General features: G+C 45.4%; 1 protein-coding gene across 1 annotated transcript; it reads left to right on the forward strand.

The window, feature by feature from the left end:
• Nucleotides 1-2,217: 2,217 nt before the first annotated feature.
• On the forward strand, nucleotides 2,218-14,854 carry NPEPL1 (aminopeptidase like 1). Its single transcript, XM_058036017.1, has 12 exons — nucleotides 2,218-2,392; nucleotides 3,249-3,434; nucleotides 4,542-4,712; nucleotides 7,232-7,321; nucleotides 7,975-8,056; nucleotides 8,232-8,374; nucleotides 8,921-8,998; nucleotides 11,459-11,559; nucleotides 12,143-12,266; nucleotides 12,610-12,786; nucleotides 13,030-13,140; nucleotides 13,962-14,854. Exons 1-12 carry the CDS (start codon nucleotides 2,243-2,245, stop codon nucleotides 14,118-14,120), a joined length of 1,572 nt encoding a protein of 523 aa, XP_057892000.1. The 5' UTR covers nucleotides 2,218-2,242; the 3' UTR covers nucleotides 14,121-14,854.
• Nucleotides 14,855-16,083: the final 1,229 nt, after the last annotated feature.

A 16,083-nucleotide genomic window follows, 5' to 3' on the forward strand; every position in this document is an offset into this window, starting at 1 on the left:
TTTCCCATGAGTTATGCCCACTGTCTAGGTATTTTCTACCCAAATTCTGTATGAGGAAATGCATTTTTGATGAGGTTAAATTTAGATGTCAAGTGTTCTATGTAACTTGAGCTGGAATTTATTGAAGCTTGATTCTATTAAGGAAGGACAGGCTGGATTCTGTATAATTGCTGGTGTGTGCCTTGTCCTGAGTCAGTGTGAATAACTGTCAGCAGGTCAGCCCAACCTGATGCTGTGCTCTGTGGGAGTCTCCCCACAAAAGGGATCTGTCTGTGCCTTGGGCAGTGAAAGCCCAGAAAAGCCACAGCAGCCTCTGCTCCTCAGGTGTTCAGGAGCTGCCTGAGCTCCTGCCCTCGCTTCTGCCCAGCCCTGGCAATCCCTGTGTGCTGCTGCAGCCAGAGCTGGGACCCTCTCTCAGCCTGGGGCTGCTTCATGGGTGCTGGATTCTTCTCAGCCTGGATGGAAGCTCAGATTCCCTACAAAATAACAGAACAGCATTGCTAAAGCAACTCCCAAGGATTTGTGTCCTCACCTGGTGGGAATGGCCTGGAAAGCTGTTGCTAGTATACAGTTTCTCCATTAAAATGCATGTGAGCGTGCAAAAAATGAGCTGCAACTTGGTCTCAGAAATTAATTACATGCCAAAAGGACAGTATTAAAAGCACTATAATAGCAAATTTATTTTTACTGCAAGTTTTCTCTAGAAACTGAAAAGTAATGTGGAAGAATTGGTTTTTCTCTTGCTGATTTTTGGAATGTGCTAAAAATTGGATATCTATCCTTAATGCTGTGTTCACTGCCTAGATTGCATTGATTTAAGGTTTGCTTTTATGAACCACAACACAAAGGAGTCTTAACTCTTGCTTAGGTGTTTGGAAACTGCTTTTGGTACAGCCTTGCAAGACTTAAGTTCTTAGATAGGTTACAAGGAAACTGATTTTGTTGGAAAAAAATATGCTTAGTATTGAAAAAACCCAAACCAAACAGTCACCTTAAACAAAACTCATTAAAACAGGGAATTCATTATAATTTTGCATATTAATTACGATGGGTCATGTAAGTTATATTTTACTGGCTTAATTCCATGAATACTTGTAGAGGATCAATAACTGGAAGACAGGTCCTTGCTGCAGCTTCTGCTGAAGCTCAGACAAATAGAAATATTTGCAGCTGCTGCTGGTGGGACATTCACAGGGAATTTCTGTAGATAAAATTGATTTCCATTTTATGGAAATCCGTTCCCTTCATGAGGACTCTCCTCTGCTGCCCTTAAGTGCCACAAAGGATCGTGGGTTAGGTGAGTGTTTCCCATGTTTTATTTGCTTTTCAGATGCTGTGGACTCAGGGAATGTGCCAGTTTTGGACTCTCAGAGCAGCAGAACAGCAGAGTTTGAACTCAATGATTGGGAGCTTACTGCCTGGAGGAATCTTTGGAATGTCTCAATCTGAAGTAATTGCTGTGTGTCCTCTCACTCCCACGCTGATCTTATGTGTTGGCACCAGTGGACCCTGAGTGATGTATTTTCTGTGGCTCAGGGAAGAGACTGGTTAAAGCTGGAGTCTGTGTATTGAGTTACTCTCCCATCTGTGAGGATGCGCCACCGACCTCTGCAACAGATGTTCCTACAACTTTTATTTTCAATAAAGTTTCTGCAATGTCCCTTCAAAGACCTTACTCTAGGGAATTTTTTCTTCTGGAATTCAGCCTGGGTTTGGGGTTTTTTTGTTTTTCTTTTAAGCGTATGTCCATTATATGCATCAGAATTCACTTTTCCCGCGTAGGTGGAAGATTGCACAGACCTTCCCGGCTTTCCTGGCTGCAGATCAATGAGCATCAGCTTCCCCATGGAACGGTCAGAGCCCCAAACCCGTCTGAGCCGCGGGAGCGTTCGGACCACGCTCCCAGGGACAGGCTGGAACTGTCGGGGTGTCTGTGCAGGGCAGGAGCTGGACTCGATGATCTCTATCCTTCCCAATCAGCATATTCTGATAATTGTCCGCTAACCAAACATTAATAGGAGGCGCTTGGCAACTACTAAAAGTCAGAATAATCATTTTACTCTACTTCAACCTACCACGTACGTGCACCGTGGAAAGGCACTCGGAAAGCCCTGTTGGCTGAGCGCTGTGCCCGGAGCCTGCCCGGGCCGTGCCCGGCGCTGCCGCGACACCGGCGCGTCCCCGCCCCGCGGAGCCGGGGCCGGGCCCGGGGCGGGGCGGCGCGGCCGGGCCGGGCAGGAAGATGGCGAACGTGCAGCTGGAGTTCCAGGCCAGCGCGGGCGAGGCGGACCCGCAGAGCCGCCCGCTGCTCGTGCTGGGGCAGCTGCACAACCTGCACCGCCTGCCCTGGGCGCAGCTGCGGGGGAAGCTGCAGCCGCGGGTCACCGAGGAGGTGAGGCCGCGCCGCGGGTCCGCGCCCCCTCAGAGCCCGGCAGCGCCCGCGGGGCTCCCGCGCCGCGTGTCCGCCCGGCCCAGCGGCCTCGCGGGGGCTGCGCGGCCCCGGCCCCGAGCCCGGCCCCGAGCGCCGCCGTGCCCCGGGCACCCCCCGGGCCGGGCCGGGCCGGGCCGAGCCTGTTGCTGCGGCGGGGCCGCCCGGGCAGCCGCTGCCGCAGCCCTTGTGCCCACCCCGGCGGGGAAAGGCGCTTTGCCCTCTCTGAGGGATCAGGGGGCGGCTGCAGTGGGCGCTGGGAGCCCCCTCCCCGCCCGCCGCCACTGCGGTGGGAGTGCGGACCTGTTTGTTTAGTGGCGGTGATGGCTTGTGGTAGAATGATAAACGTTTTGCATTGCGGCTTTTAGGTCGCTAGATGTTTGGCAGGGGTTTTTATACAGGGCTCCCCAGTGTCTTAAGACAATATTTACCCTTCTTGGTTTTATTTGTTTTTAATTAAATTGCTATGTGAAATAATAATTCGGAGCTAGTAAATCATTCCTCGTATTTATCACTAGGAAAACTGTCTCAAGTTAAGAAAGCTCTGAACCAGCCTGTGCACTAAACAGTGTGGTTTTAGATTGTAATTCATACGGCTTAAAGCAGATGCTTGTAATGGAAAGTACGTTTATATTTCCTGGTTAATGAACAGGTTTGTCAAATTTCCTGTTTCTCTTCACTCCAGAGCTTGTTGTGCACAATTTCTTTGTTTCCAACACCTAAACCCCTGTCATTAAAAGGTGCCTATATCCAGCAGGAGTGAGGTGGGAAGGAAAGTCTGGCTCAGTTCTTTGTCTCTAAACGCTTCTTTTCTCCCCAGATCTGGCAGTCTGCTCTGAGCACGCTGAACCCCAACCCCACGGACAGCTGTCCCCTGTACCTGAACTATGCCACGGTGGCCGCGCTGCCGTCCCGGGTCAGCCGGCACAACAGCCCGTCCGCGGCACAGTTCGTCACCCGCCTGGTCAGGAACTGCCTGCCCGGGGGCGTCCACAGATGCATTGTTGTAAGTGCCTCTTGAAATGCTGCTGGTGAAACGTCTGGCGAGTGGTTTCTCGACTTTTCCGGGTTGTAGCTGTCTCCAAGGAGACTGGAGGTGGACAAGTTTGATATAATTGCACTGACATGAGTGGTTTTGCACTGGCATGTAGGCAAGACCTGACTATAATGGTTTGTGCATGCTCAAGCACATTAGGAGGAGGAAATTAAGGCTGGATTCGTATGGAACATCTTCAGCCAGGAATACCCATGCAAAATGAACTATTAGTGGCTTTTTTCAAGCTAGGATTTGGGATGTCAGCACATGCTTCAGGAGTGGAGGGTGTTATGTCTGTATCACAGAACCCATGAGAGGTGCTCTGCTTGTATTGTTCAGTGAGTTTCAAAAGTCTTGATGCAAATAATGCTCCAATTTGAGTCCTTTGCCCCCTCTAGCTCTTGGACTTCTTTGGTCATCTTCTATGCAAGCTCAATGAATTTATTTGTTTCTGTGGGTTCTACAATTAATATCAGATTTGTGAGTTGTTGAAGACTCATACAGTCAGTGTCAGTGACAAAATTTAGTAGTACTCTTCACTTGGAAAACTTATTTGCAAGAGTAATAACTCTACATAACTTTTACCCTTTGAAAATGTTTAACTGAAGCTGCTTTCCATTGGTAATGGAAATGGAAATCATTTCTATAATGAACTTCTGAAAAATAATCTACCTGTTAATGAACTTTTGGGTTAATACTGGCCACATTCTCATACAAATTCTGCCTTCACATTCTCATAGAATTTCTGTCACTTTCACTTTTGTTTTGAGCACATTTTGGTGATTCCTGTGCCTTTTTTGGTCCTGATCTGTAGGCTAACCTGTGTTAATTGCACTGATATAATTACAGCAGTCCAGCTCCTGTAGAAGGATGAACTAATTGCAGCAGTGTAACTCATTGCATACGGGAAGTGAACTGGACCAGTTCACTGGGTGGCTTTCACGCTGCCTCTGTCCATGCAGAGCACCATGAATGAGCTTCTCTTGGGCAATGTTATTTCCCACCAGCTCCTTTTTCCCCAGTAAGAGCCCAGATGCTGTCAGTGCAGCCCTGGTGACGTGTTTGCTGCTGTTGCAGATGGTGTGTGAGCGCTCCGAGGTCTTCGCCTCCGCCTGCGCGCTGGCCAGGGCCTTCCCCCTGTTCACACATCGCTCCAGCGCCTCCCGACGCACAGAGAAGAAAACTGTGACCGTGGAATTCTTCCTGGTTGGCCAGAACAACGGACCAATGGAGGTGGCAACACTCAAAGTAAGATTTTGGGGGTTTTCTGTCACCCTTTCCTTCAGTTTGTTGAATGTGCGAACACATCTGTCTTCAGCTGCCTCTGGAATAGGTGTTGTGAATTATCTTAGTTTAGGGTTCCTCGATCAGTTCACAGCATCTATGAGTGGAAATACTGAACAGATTATTGCAGCAGATGCTGAGGATGTTACTCAGAATTTACATTTCAGGGTGGAAATCACCAAACAAACAGCACAGAAGATGTCTCCTCTCTCAGGTGTATCACAGATGCAGACTCTGGTTTTAGCCTTTAATATTACACTGCTTTTGGTATGTGGGCTCTCACTTTTTTCTACCCAGGCAAAAGCTGTGTGTGACTCTGCAGGTGAATATCACATGAAGTCACTAAAAGTCACTTAACAGGGATCACACATGGCCTCTGCTATTTCTGTCTGATGTACCTCTTTGGCTGAGTTTTTCTGGTAGAACTGTGGCCAAAAACAAGACCCTAAGAAACAAAACAGCTTGGAGATGAGCTGTACATGACAGTGAAATATGTCCAAATCATCTTTCAATGGCAGCAAATCAAATCAAAGACTGTTTCCCTTGTTTGACTGTTGCAGAGAGGAAATTCCACATCAAGTAACTGTTGGCATGCCAGGTCATTCCTCCTCAAGATCCATAAACTTAAAAGCTCTTCCAAGATTTGCAGTTAATCTATTAGGGAGCTCCCTGTTCAGTGCTCCAGGTTCTGTGCTTTGGTACAGATGGATACTTCCTTAGCTGATCAGTCAGTGAGGTTCCAGAAATCCCTTAAAAGTTTTGGCAGTGGATTTGACAAAGGGTATGGTGTTGCTGCATTTGAAATTCACAGAATTACAGCTTTAGGGGTTTGGGTTGTTTCAATGTCTTTACCTCTGTGCTTGGTCTTTACTCTGTGAACTGATCTGGCCCCAGAAAATGGTGCCAGCCCAGTTTTCAGCAAGGTGGCAAAGACAGGCGTGCTGAGAGCACAACTCTTGATCACTCCATTTTTCCATGCCCCAAATCAGAAAAAGCATAGCTGGTGTCAAAAATAGTTCCTTCAGATAGGTAGATTCCAAACCACTTGGGTTATTTTTAACTTAAAAACAAAGCTGCAATTATTTCTACCTGCCATTTTTCCCCTTGATGTCAATGCCAAAAATATTACTGGCTTCCTCTTAGCTGAGTTTGCACCCCTTAAATTCAGCCAGCACCAGACAGCTAATGCAGAGCATGGAAGAGGCATGTGGTAAGACATTTTTATCTAAACCTCTCCCTTGGCATGTTGTATTTTACACCTAGTGCATTGTACAGGGTATTTTATGGTGAGGACTAGCAGGGATTGTCAGAGCTTTGCAAGATTAAAGGCTGCCATTATCCAGGCTCTCTGGAGCACTCTGGAAACACAAACACAGGCACAGCTTATTTCTGGAAGTCATGCTGCTCCCCTGGGGCTTGGCCTTGGGGTTAGAGCACCTCCTTTTACCTGCCTGGCCCTAACAGGGAATCACTCCAGACAGAGCTTGGCTCCTGAGGAGGTCCTTGCCCCTTCAGGGACAGTAAAGCAATCAGAAGTAATTGCAGGGAATTGGGCACCTTTCCAAAGCAAGCCAAGGTTTAGGAGTGTGCTGGGATACAAAGGTATGGAGTCCTTGGGCTGGGCTGGCCAAGCCAAACTTCAGATAGCTCAGCATGAGTGAGTGAGTGTCCAACACCTCAGACTCCTGTGAAACCCATCTTGACTCACCCTTGTGCTGTGTGTGGTCCTCAGTGTAGTGTGGCTCCTGGAAAGCTTGCACAAAGTTTCCTTCCCCCAGGTCTTAGGGCTTCAAGTTGTTAGTTCATGGGAGTTAAAAGTTTAATTTTGGTGTCTGGTGTCTTCATGGTCCTTTTGCCAGGAGATCCTTCTGTAAGGAAACAGCCTTGACCATTTTGATTCTGTCCACTCTTGCTCAGATAAGTTTTTGCTCAGTCCAGCGAGGGTCAGTCCATTTTGCCGCAGAAATCAGGGAACAGTGCATGTTTTACACAAACATGGAATATTCCAGTTTCCCTATGGGCCTGCCATATAGAATGTCTCACACAGTAATCTTTATTTCCTTCAGCCACTCTGCTGCCCTGTACAAACTCTGCAGTTTCCTATATATATTGCAGATTACACAATCTCTGCAGGTTTCCAACCCCAGCAGCCCATAAGCTCATTGTGACTTCCTGAATTAGCTGCCTCTTATCTTTCTTTCCTCCATTTCACTTTGCCTTCTTGATGTCCCTTTGGTAATGGAGGAAGATACTAATTTTGCAACGCCAGTTTGCTCAGCAGAAGAATACAGTTGCTTAGAAATTAAAGCACATTGTAAAATAAGCTGGACACATACAAAAATAATGGTCAGCCTGCCTGTGGTGGTGGCAGTTAAGCATTAACTTACTCCAGAGGAGGCACAGATGTGGTGCTGGCTGCAGGGGGATGAATGCAAAGCTGTGCCAAGGCCCAGCCCCTCTCAGTGACCTCCCTTGTGTTTCAGTGCCTGGCCAGTGCCACCGAGGGCGTCCGGCTGGCCGCGCGCATCGTGGACACCCCGTGCAGCGAGATGAACACTGACACCTTCCTGGAGGTTGGTCATGCCCCTGAGGAGTGACAATTGCTAATTGGAGCTCCACACTGCTGTAATCAAGCCCTGCTGTCTCTCAGTGCAAGCTGTGTGTTAGCAGGGGGAAGAAAATCCAGCCAGGGGTGCTCAGGCTCTGCCTTTGGCCTTTCACATTTTCTAGAACTGTGCAGAGTTGGAAGGAGGCAGAGTTTACAGCTTGGGGTAGGGCACTGGGAAGCTGTAAAAATGAGTTCCTCATTTGGTCACAGCTCTGGATTCTTGTCTTAACCTGATGGTGACCAGAGTTGCTGAAATCATGGGACAGCTGACAGATTTCCAAATGAGTTTTATCGTAAAGATCCAGAAAGCTGTTGAGAATGAAATTATTCCTGTCCTATTACATCATGATCCACTAGAGTGAACAGTTGTCCTTTACCTCAGAAGATTTGTTTTACTGGCAGTGTCTAAAGGTCAAATTTATATTTCATGCCATAGTAAGTCAAGGATGTGTCAGTGGAGTTGGGCCATTGGAAAAGCAGCACCACTCCCAAAATTGTGCATGTTTGTATGTGTATGCATGCAAAATCACAAAAACCCCTTAACTGGGTACCCCCTTAACACAGCACAAATGTGTCCTGATGATTGACTGACAATGTCCTTTTTTCTGAATTATTAAGGAAATAAAAAAAGTTGGCAAGGATCTTGGGATTACCCCTACCATTATCCGAGATGAGGAGCTGAAGGAGAGAGGCTTTGGAGGTACAACTTGTTGAGTTTTACACTTTTTTCTTAGCAGATGACTGGAATGTTTTACCATTGTGATGTTTCATTTGCACATTTTTTAACTGTTTTATTGCCTGTAGTATTCCAAAAAAATACCCACAGGGGCTCCTTGCAGTCTTTGTTCCCCACAGGTTAAATTCTCTGTTTTCAGGTATCTATGGAGTTGGAAAGGCAGCTCTGCATCCTCCAGCCCTGGCAGTTCTCAGCCACACTCCAGATGGTGCCACACAGACCATTGCCTGGGTGGGCAAAGGTATTGTGTATGACACTGGAGGACTCAGCATCAAGGGGAAGGTACAGAAACCCTTGTTCTGCTGCTGCCTTTGCTTACACTGCTGTTTTCTGATGGAAGCAGTTCAGATAATGTCTGTAGGAAACAAAAGTACCTTTTTATTGAGTTAAATGCTTGATCTGTTGTTGTCCATATGGATACAAGCTATCAGGGGAGAAGACCAAATGGGATTCAAGGACCACTGCAGAACAATTCAATAGCAACATGATATTTTGCCCTTTAAATATTGCCTGCTGAAAGGCAGAAAGTAGGAACAAAGATTTTTCATTTCTGGTTTCAAAGATAGAAGCAAAACCCATTGGAGTTGGCCTTGCCAGTGTGAAACTTGTAAACAATGTTTTCTTTAACAGTTTAGCAGCCCAGGTTTAGTATTTTTCACTTCCAAGACCACCAATAAGCAGAGGCACATGCTCCTTATTTGTGTTGATGACAGCTGAGCACTGTCAAAACCAGAGTCTCAGAAGCATCAGAAACACTGGTTCTAGCAGGCATTACTGTGAAATTCTCTTTCAAAGACAAAAAAAAATTCTGTGGTTCTCTTTAAACAGACTACTATGCCTGGAATGAAGAGAGACTGTGGTGGAGCAGCTGCTATTTTGGGTGCCTTCAAAGCCACTGTAAAGCAAGTAAGTAAAATGTGTTAATTGATATCATGTATCCCAGCCCTGCCAAGGAGCTTGGATATATTCCCAGAGACAGAGGCCTGTCTAATCCTGAAGTTCTGACCTGCCACTGCTCTTAGTGAGCTTGAGCCACTCTGCTCTTCCTGCTATTTCAGGAAAATATTTCACATCTTTACTGGTATCTTGAGAATTGTGAGAAATTCCTTGAGTGCTGATTTTTTTATTTTAAGGGTCTTCCTTGAATTTCAGAGTTTGTTCTGTGGACTGAGTGGTTTCTGGTTCCTTGAATCAGGTCTATACTTGAGTTATCCAGTGCTGATTTTGTTTAAGCTGTGGGATTTGGGGCAGCTGTTGTCACCTTAGCAAAGAAGGGGATGAGTGACTCTGGGATGTGAAGTCTTTCTATATTCCAAGTCCTGTGCCAGGTCTAATATTAACCTAGTGGGTCAATAGCAGCTCTGGTGTCATCAGGAGCTGCTTGTTGGTTTGCTTCTGTGGTCAGAAAGTAGTGGGGGAGCTGAGAAGAAGCCAGGTATTGAAATATGAAGAATTACAAATATTCCTTTTGCACTTTAACAATGCAAGCTGGGGAAAAGTGGCTGCTGCCAATAAAACTCTGCCCTCTCCACAAATCCAGTGATTGAGTCTTGCTGACAGAGCAGCTATTGCCTCCAAGGAGTATCCAAAGTTCAAAAAATATTTACTGCTGCAGATTAATGCATAGATCTGATGGATGCTTTGTCCAGGGGCTGATCAGTGCCAAATTCCCATTTCTCAATAGTCTAGCTCTGTACCTTGGCCCTAACAGCATGTTTGATGTGGAAAGATTGTGAACTTCACAGTTATCTGCTGAGAATTAAAATTGAAAACAGATTTGTAGCTGCATCTCAGGCAGAATAACGACCTTGCACAACCAAATCCTTCAGAAAGTTCTGTCAGAGGTCTGCAAGGGACAGGAGCTGGATTGTAGAGCTTTGGGATAGCCATGGCTGGGGGACATCCTTTCAGTCCTTATTTCCAGAGTAGTTTTGTGTGTGATTGCCTGCCCTGAGAGAAGTTCCATTCACAGTCAGAGGAGATGTGAGCACCAGTGATCTGTCAGTTCATACACAATTACTGCAGCAGGGAATAAACTGCCAGAGATGTGTTTGGACTGACTGAGCCTGGAGAAATCTTTATATGGAAAAACAAAGGAATGAACTCAGTGCCTCATTTTACAGTCTCGTGTGAGAAGACCTGTAAATGACATCCCTGCAGAAAATATGTTCAGAGAGGCACTGGGAAGAAGTTGTTGTTACTGTTTCAAGTCTTTTTTTTTTAATGCTTTTAAGAATCAAAGAAAGGGGGAAGAGGTTTCACTGAGCTGTGCTTTGTCACAGAGACTGAAGTGGGAAATGTGTGTTGGATAGAAAGCTCAGTGGGAAGAGGGGCAGAGGTTATTTTCCATCTTCATAAAATATCTGCCTGCATGCTGTTCAGCAGTTATACAACCTGATTTTAAAAGGCTTTGGATGGCAAAATTAAACAAGTGATTTTTCCTAGAAAGATGCATTTCCTCCATTGTGAGCTTTCAAACACAAGGGAGAAGAGAAAAAGATTGACTTCAATTTTTGATTTCTTTATTGTTATCATGATCCTGCATGTTAGCATAGTGAATCCTGCTTTTGAGGAGCTGCAGGCAGAATGAGCTTCAGGAAAAGGCAGCTGATACTGGAAATAGATTTTCACTTTTTGACAGTAGATTAACAACATGTCTCTCTTGGAGGAGGAAAATGCAGTGCAGTGCAGTGAGGCTGTGAATAGTTGGGGCATGGAGGGAAGGTCCATCTCCAGCAGTGCTGTTTGCCCACCAGCTGGGCTAGAAACTGGGATTACTTTCTGGCTTGTAAATGCTGCCTGTTATTTTGAAAGGTTTTGATTGATGCCTTTGCCCTTTAGACTTCAGAACATGAGCTGATTCAGCAAGCCCAGATTTCTTCAGCCACAGACTTTTATCAAGAGATTAAGAGCCAGGTTTTCCCCCAGAATTTGGTGTTGTTAAGGAGGAACAATGTTTTCATTTGTTAAATGCTGCTGACTCCCTTTCTGTTCCTAGAATCCCTCTACACAATACAACTTCTGTATAAATAACAGAATCACCATCCATTTTAAAATACCATCCATAACCACATAAGCACTTGACTTTAAACCAAAATTAAAACATTATGAGATAAACTAGAAAAGAGGAGGCTAAGGAAAAAAAGAAAAAAAAAAAAACAACACAACAAAACAGGTTAAAAATGCTCTGTGCCAGAGTGGCACATTTTAAAAAACCCAACTAACACCCACCCACCAAAAACCCCACCGGAATTCCTTTGAAAATTGTAGCATTGCTGTCAAGGAGTTTTAACTCCTCACTGACTTCAGTTCCAATAAATCAGCTTGATGTGGATCAAAGCCTTTTCTCCCCTCTGGTTGTTACAGGGGTTTAAGGACAATCTTCATGCTGTTTTTTGTCTGGCTGAGAATGCAGTGGGACCACGTGCAACGAGACCTGATGACATTCATGTTCTTTACTCTGGAAAGTAAGATTGTGTCTATCCCTTTCTCATAAACAGAACAGAAATCAATCATTTTTCTGTTAATCTGAGAGCCATGCAGATTGTGAAGCTGTCTATAAATCAGCTTCCCTAAATACTAATAATTGCATTTCAGACATCCATAGTAGCAAGTTTTAAGTGTGCTTAGATTTTCCTGTGGGGAATGTAGAGATGCATCAAAATACATGGATATCATGAGCTGCACTTCCCTTAAAGCACTCAGAATTTAGGTGGTTTTTGTAGTAGAACCAGTTTTCTTTGTCCATCTGCAGCTGCACTGTGGCAGCAAAGACAGGCCACCAATGGATCAGAATCTGTTTTAAGAGCAGATGTTACTTCTTTGGCAGTGATTTGTAGAATCCCAGCATCACACAGGCCCAACAAGCAGAGCCTGCCATGAGGGCAGCACTGTCATTTCCCTTTTCCTTGTGTGCTCTGTCTGCATGCTGGGAGCTGGGGAATAGCAGCCCTACAGAGTCAAATAAGAGAAGCACATGAGGTCTGAGGCTGCTGTCTGAAGTGTTCCAGTCCAGCCAGGTGAGTCCTGACATGCCCTGTTTTCCCCCAGAACTGTGGAAATCAATAACACTGATGCAGAGGGGCGCCTGATCCTGGCTGATGGAGTCGCTTACGCCTGCAAGGACCTTGGGGCTGACATCATTCTGGACATGGCCACTCTCACTGGAGCTCAGGTACAGCTCCTCATTCATAACTCAGCTTCTCTTCTTCATGCAACTTTTCTGCTTTTGCATACTTAAATTAAAAGTGGTGTTCTGATGACATCAGCAGCTGATGTAAGCAGGTCAGTGCTTCATGTTTGCAGTTCAATTTATAATTACCAGAACTGGTTTGTTAATAGTGATCAGGATTTTCTTGTCCATGAAATAACTTCCATTTCAAGTCATACACAGAGTGGTACGCAGCTACAAATTTAACACCATCATTTTCAAGCACCTGTTCTGTTTCATACAAGGTTATATTGATGAGCAGTGGTGGAAAGTAACTTCTTCCTGATTTTGTCCTTTAACTCACCAGGGAATTGCTACAGGAAAATACCATGCTGCTGTCCTTACCAATAATGAAGAGTGGGAAAAGGCTTGTGTTAAAGCTGGCAGGAACTGTGGAGACTTGGTCCATCCTCTGGTGTACTGCCCTGAGCTCCACTTCAGTGAATTTACCTCTGCTGTAGCTGATATGAAGAACTCTGTAGCAGTAAGATTTCTTTCTCTATTACATAAACATATGTGTTTTGTAGACAGGAGAGGAATTGAGCAGGGCCACTCTGCTGCTGGGGACTAAGTCAAGGATTTACAGCAAAGTTGGTTTGTAAGACTGTTCTGGGGCCATTCGTTAAGCTTTATATGAAATTTGTGTATCTGTCTTTCCTCTAGGCAGAATGAACCATTTACATTTTCTCTGCTGGTGAGACCAACTCTGTTTTTATTGCCCCCACAGGACAGAGACAACACCCCCAGCTCCTGTGCTGGGCTCTTCATTGCCTCCCACATCGGCTTCGACTGGCCGGGGGTGTGGGTGCACATCGACATCGCGGCTCCCGTGCACGCCGTGAGTGTCCTGCCCTGATGGGCAACAGCTGGGGAACACAGCTGGGGATCAAACACACCTGGGGGAACAGCTGGGGACAGACAGACCTGGGGAACACAGCTGGGAATCAAACACACCTGGGGGAACACAGCTGGGGAAACACAGCTGCTGCTGCTGCTGCTGTGTTGGGTCCATCCAGCTCAGAGGGACAGAAATAGGTGGAGAAGGGTCCTTTAGAAAAGCACTGACTCTTCTCTCTTCTGAGTTTCTTGGTTTGGTGGTTTCATCTGTCTGTGTTTTTCGTTTTGGTTTTAAGATATTTTAACAGCCACTTTAATCAGTGACATCTTTATCATTGTGAGCATTGACAACTTGCCTGGTCTCTGTTCATGGCAGTAATCCCAGCCTTCCATTTTCAACCATGTTGTTTTAAGATGATTGACCAGAATTTATCATCTTTCCAAAAATATGTTCCCTTTGGTGGAACTTGTGTATATTATTTTTTTTCCCTAAAAACCAAGCCAATTCACTCCACTTGCTTCTTTTTTTTTTTTACACCCAGTTTATTCAGCTCATATTCCAAATCCAGGCTCAGGCTGGGTGGGAGATCCCCTGCCCTGAGCAGTGCTGGCCTCCCTCCACCCCACAAGTGAGTGGGAGCTCTGTTCCCATGTGTTGGTTTAATCCAGCTGGGACAGATTCCAGGGGTGGTGAGGATCCAGCAGCACAGACAGGGGCTGGCAGTGGCTGCTGACCACCACAGCTCTCCTTGCATCAGCAGCCAAATTACAACTGATCCAGCTCCTCCAAGTGTGAACTGTGTGGTTCTGCTTTTGTTCCAGGGTGAACGAGCTACTGGCTATGGCGTGGCTTTGTTGCTGTCCCTGTTTGGAGGGGCCTCTGAGGACCCTCTGCTGAACCTGGTGTCCCCCCTGGGCTGCAATGGGGACTGTCCCCCTGAGGACATGGAGAGGGACTCCAAGAGACGGCGCCTGGTTTGACACAGCCCCAGCCCTGGGCTTACCTCACTTTGCACTGATCTGCTCTCAAGCAATGAAATGTCACACGTCAGAAATTCCCTTTTTTTTTTTTAATTATCATTATAAGATTTATTACTTGTTTCTGATGAAAACAGCCTGATGTATTGTTTAGTTTGGTTTTTTTTTTTTAATTATTGGTGCACACAGTTGCTGAACAATATCAGTGGTGCAGAGTCCAGGCTCAACTAACTGTATCAGGAAGAGGCCACGTCCTCCTCTGAGCTCCTCACAAAACCTAACTAAGTGCATTAATGCATGAGAAGCTCTCTCTAGTCTGAAGAAGCAACTGCAGCTATTGCTTACAAAGCCTTCTGAATTAATTATTATATGTGAGGTTTTATCAGACATTTCTGCAGGCAGGCCCCATTGCATCTCAGAACACAGGACAAGGAAAAAAACTCTGTAGACTTGGCTTATTCAGAGACAATTTAGCTTAGCAGCAAAGGAGATGTAATGAGAAAAGGCCTATAGGTGCTGTTTCTGCATGTTTTAATGTTCTTCTGACCAGTAAAATCAGCGAGAAGGGTTCAGAACATATGTCTATGTAATTGTTTCACATACAAATTACAGAATGTATTCATGTTAAATGAGGAAAACAATAGAGGGACTGTGATTGAGTAAAATCAGTTTACAAAGCAGAGTGGCTTCTTGCCACTTAATAAATTTATTATTATTAAAGAAGCTTACATATCCCATGTGGTGTTTTGTGGTGTTATTTACATTTCTGAGAACACTGAGTGCTCCAAAACTTTGTGTACAGCATCATCACCCTGCTCACATTCCTTTTCCCAGCACTCAGAGCTGAGAGGGGAACAGCCTGCAGCAAGTGCTTTGGGGCAGTCCTGCAGAGCTTTCTGATCCCCTCATTTGACTCAGCAGCAGTCAGGGTGCTCAGTGTGCTCAGTGTGAGTGTCTGTACAGCCACAGGGACACCCATGGGAAGTGACTGGTCCCAGTTGATGTCATGGCAGTGACAGGGCTGGAAACAGAGCCCCAGTCCTGTCCTGGGCTCCAGAGCAGCCTCTGGAAGCATTTCCTGCTCCAGCAGCTCAGTGCTGAGAAATCCCCCTGCACCCCTTGGCTGCTCTGCAGGTCAAGCTGAGCTGTGAGGGATTGGCCCTTCCCCTGTTGGGATCTCTGGGGTTGGTTTTAGCTGAGTTCCAACTCTGGGGGACACCAAGAGCCTTTTTGATAAAAGACTTCTTGGAAAACTTAATGCAGAAGGGAGAAGGAATGTGTTTCATCCTGATTGTGTGGCCCTGTTTGATAGACAAAATGTGACTTAAAAAAAGACCTGCAAGCCCAGAACTTCCTTACTTGCTGTATTTGTTTCTCCCTTGCTGTTCTGGCTCCCTGGTCCCCCTGGGTTTTAAGAAATCTGTATCTGAATGAGTTCTGCCCTTGGTAATTCTTAACACTTTGTGTAAAGCACTCCCTGGTACCAGAAACTGCCATGGGAAAGGTGTTGATGAAATGATTTTTATTACAGACTCAGCATTGAAGCAAATAGCAACATGTTCTACTTTCAGTGCTCAGATCATCTTCAATCTCCATTTTGTAGAAGTATTCTTCAAATTAATCAATTCTCATTTTGAAATGTGATGTTTTGCCAGGTTTTTACATAAAAAGTGGCCTGTGGCTTTGTAGCACGAGGCTCAATTCTGATGTTATTCACTGAATGATAAGAGAAGTTTGATTTTCGTGGCTGATTATCATATTCTTCAATTTTGCTGTGTCTCAAGGCATATAATTCTGCTGGATTTAATTTGGAAGGCACTTAATAGAAGCTGTTTTTAAAACTAAATACCTCATATTAAAGAAATCTATTAATAAAAACCTGAAAAACACATTAAATGTTTGGGAAATCAAAACCTGAAAACCAGCTGAAGTTTGCTAAAGGATGGTAAAATAAATGAATTCAACA

This window comes from Melospiza georgiana, chromosome 17 (assembly GCF_028018845.1).
Source record: "Melospiza georgiana isolate bMelGeo1 chromosome 17, bMelGeo1.pri, whole genome shotgun sequence".
Classification (NCBI taxonomy): Eukaryota; Metazoa; Chordata; class Aves; order Passeriformes; family Passerellidae; genus Melospiza; species Melospiza georgiana.

Coding starts and splice junctions, on each gene's coding strand:
- NPEPL1 (XM_058036017.1), top strand. CDS start 2,243: ATGGCGAACGTGCAGCTGGAGTTCCAGGCCAGCGCGGGCGAGGCGGAC. Junction 7,322..7,974: donor ACACTGACACCTTCCTGGAG/GTTGGTCATGCC, acceptor TGAATTATTAAG/GAAATAAAAAAAGTTGGCAA. Junction 8,999..11,458: donor TCAAAGCCACTGTAAAGCAA/GTAAGTAAAATG, acceptor TGGTTGTTACAG/GGGTTTAAGGACAATCTTCA.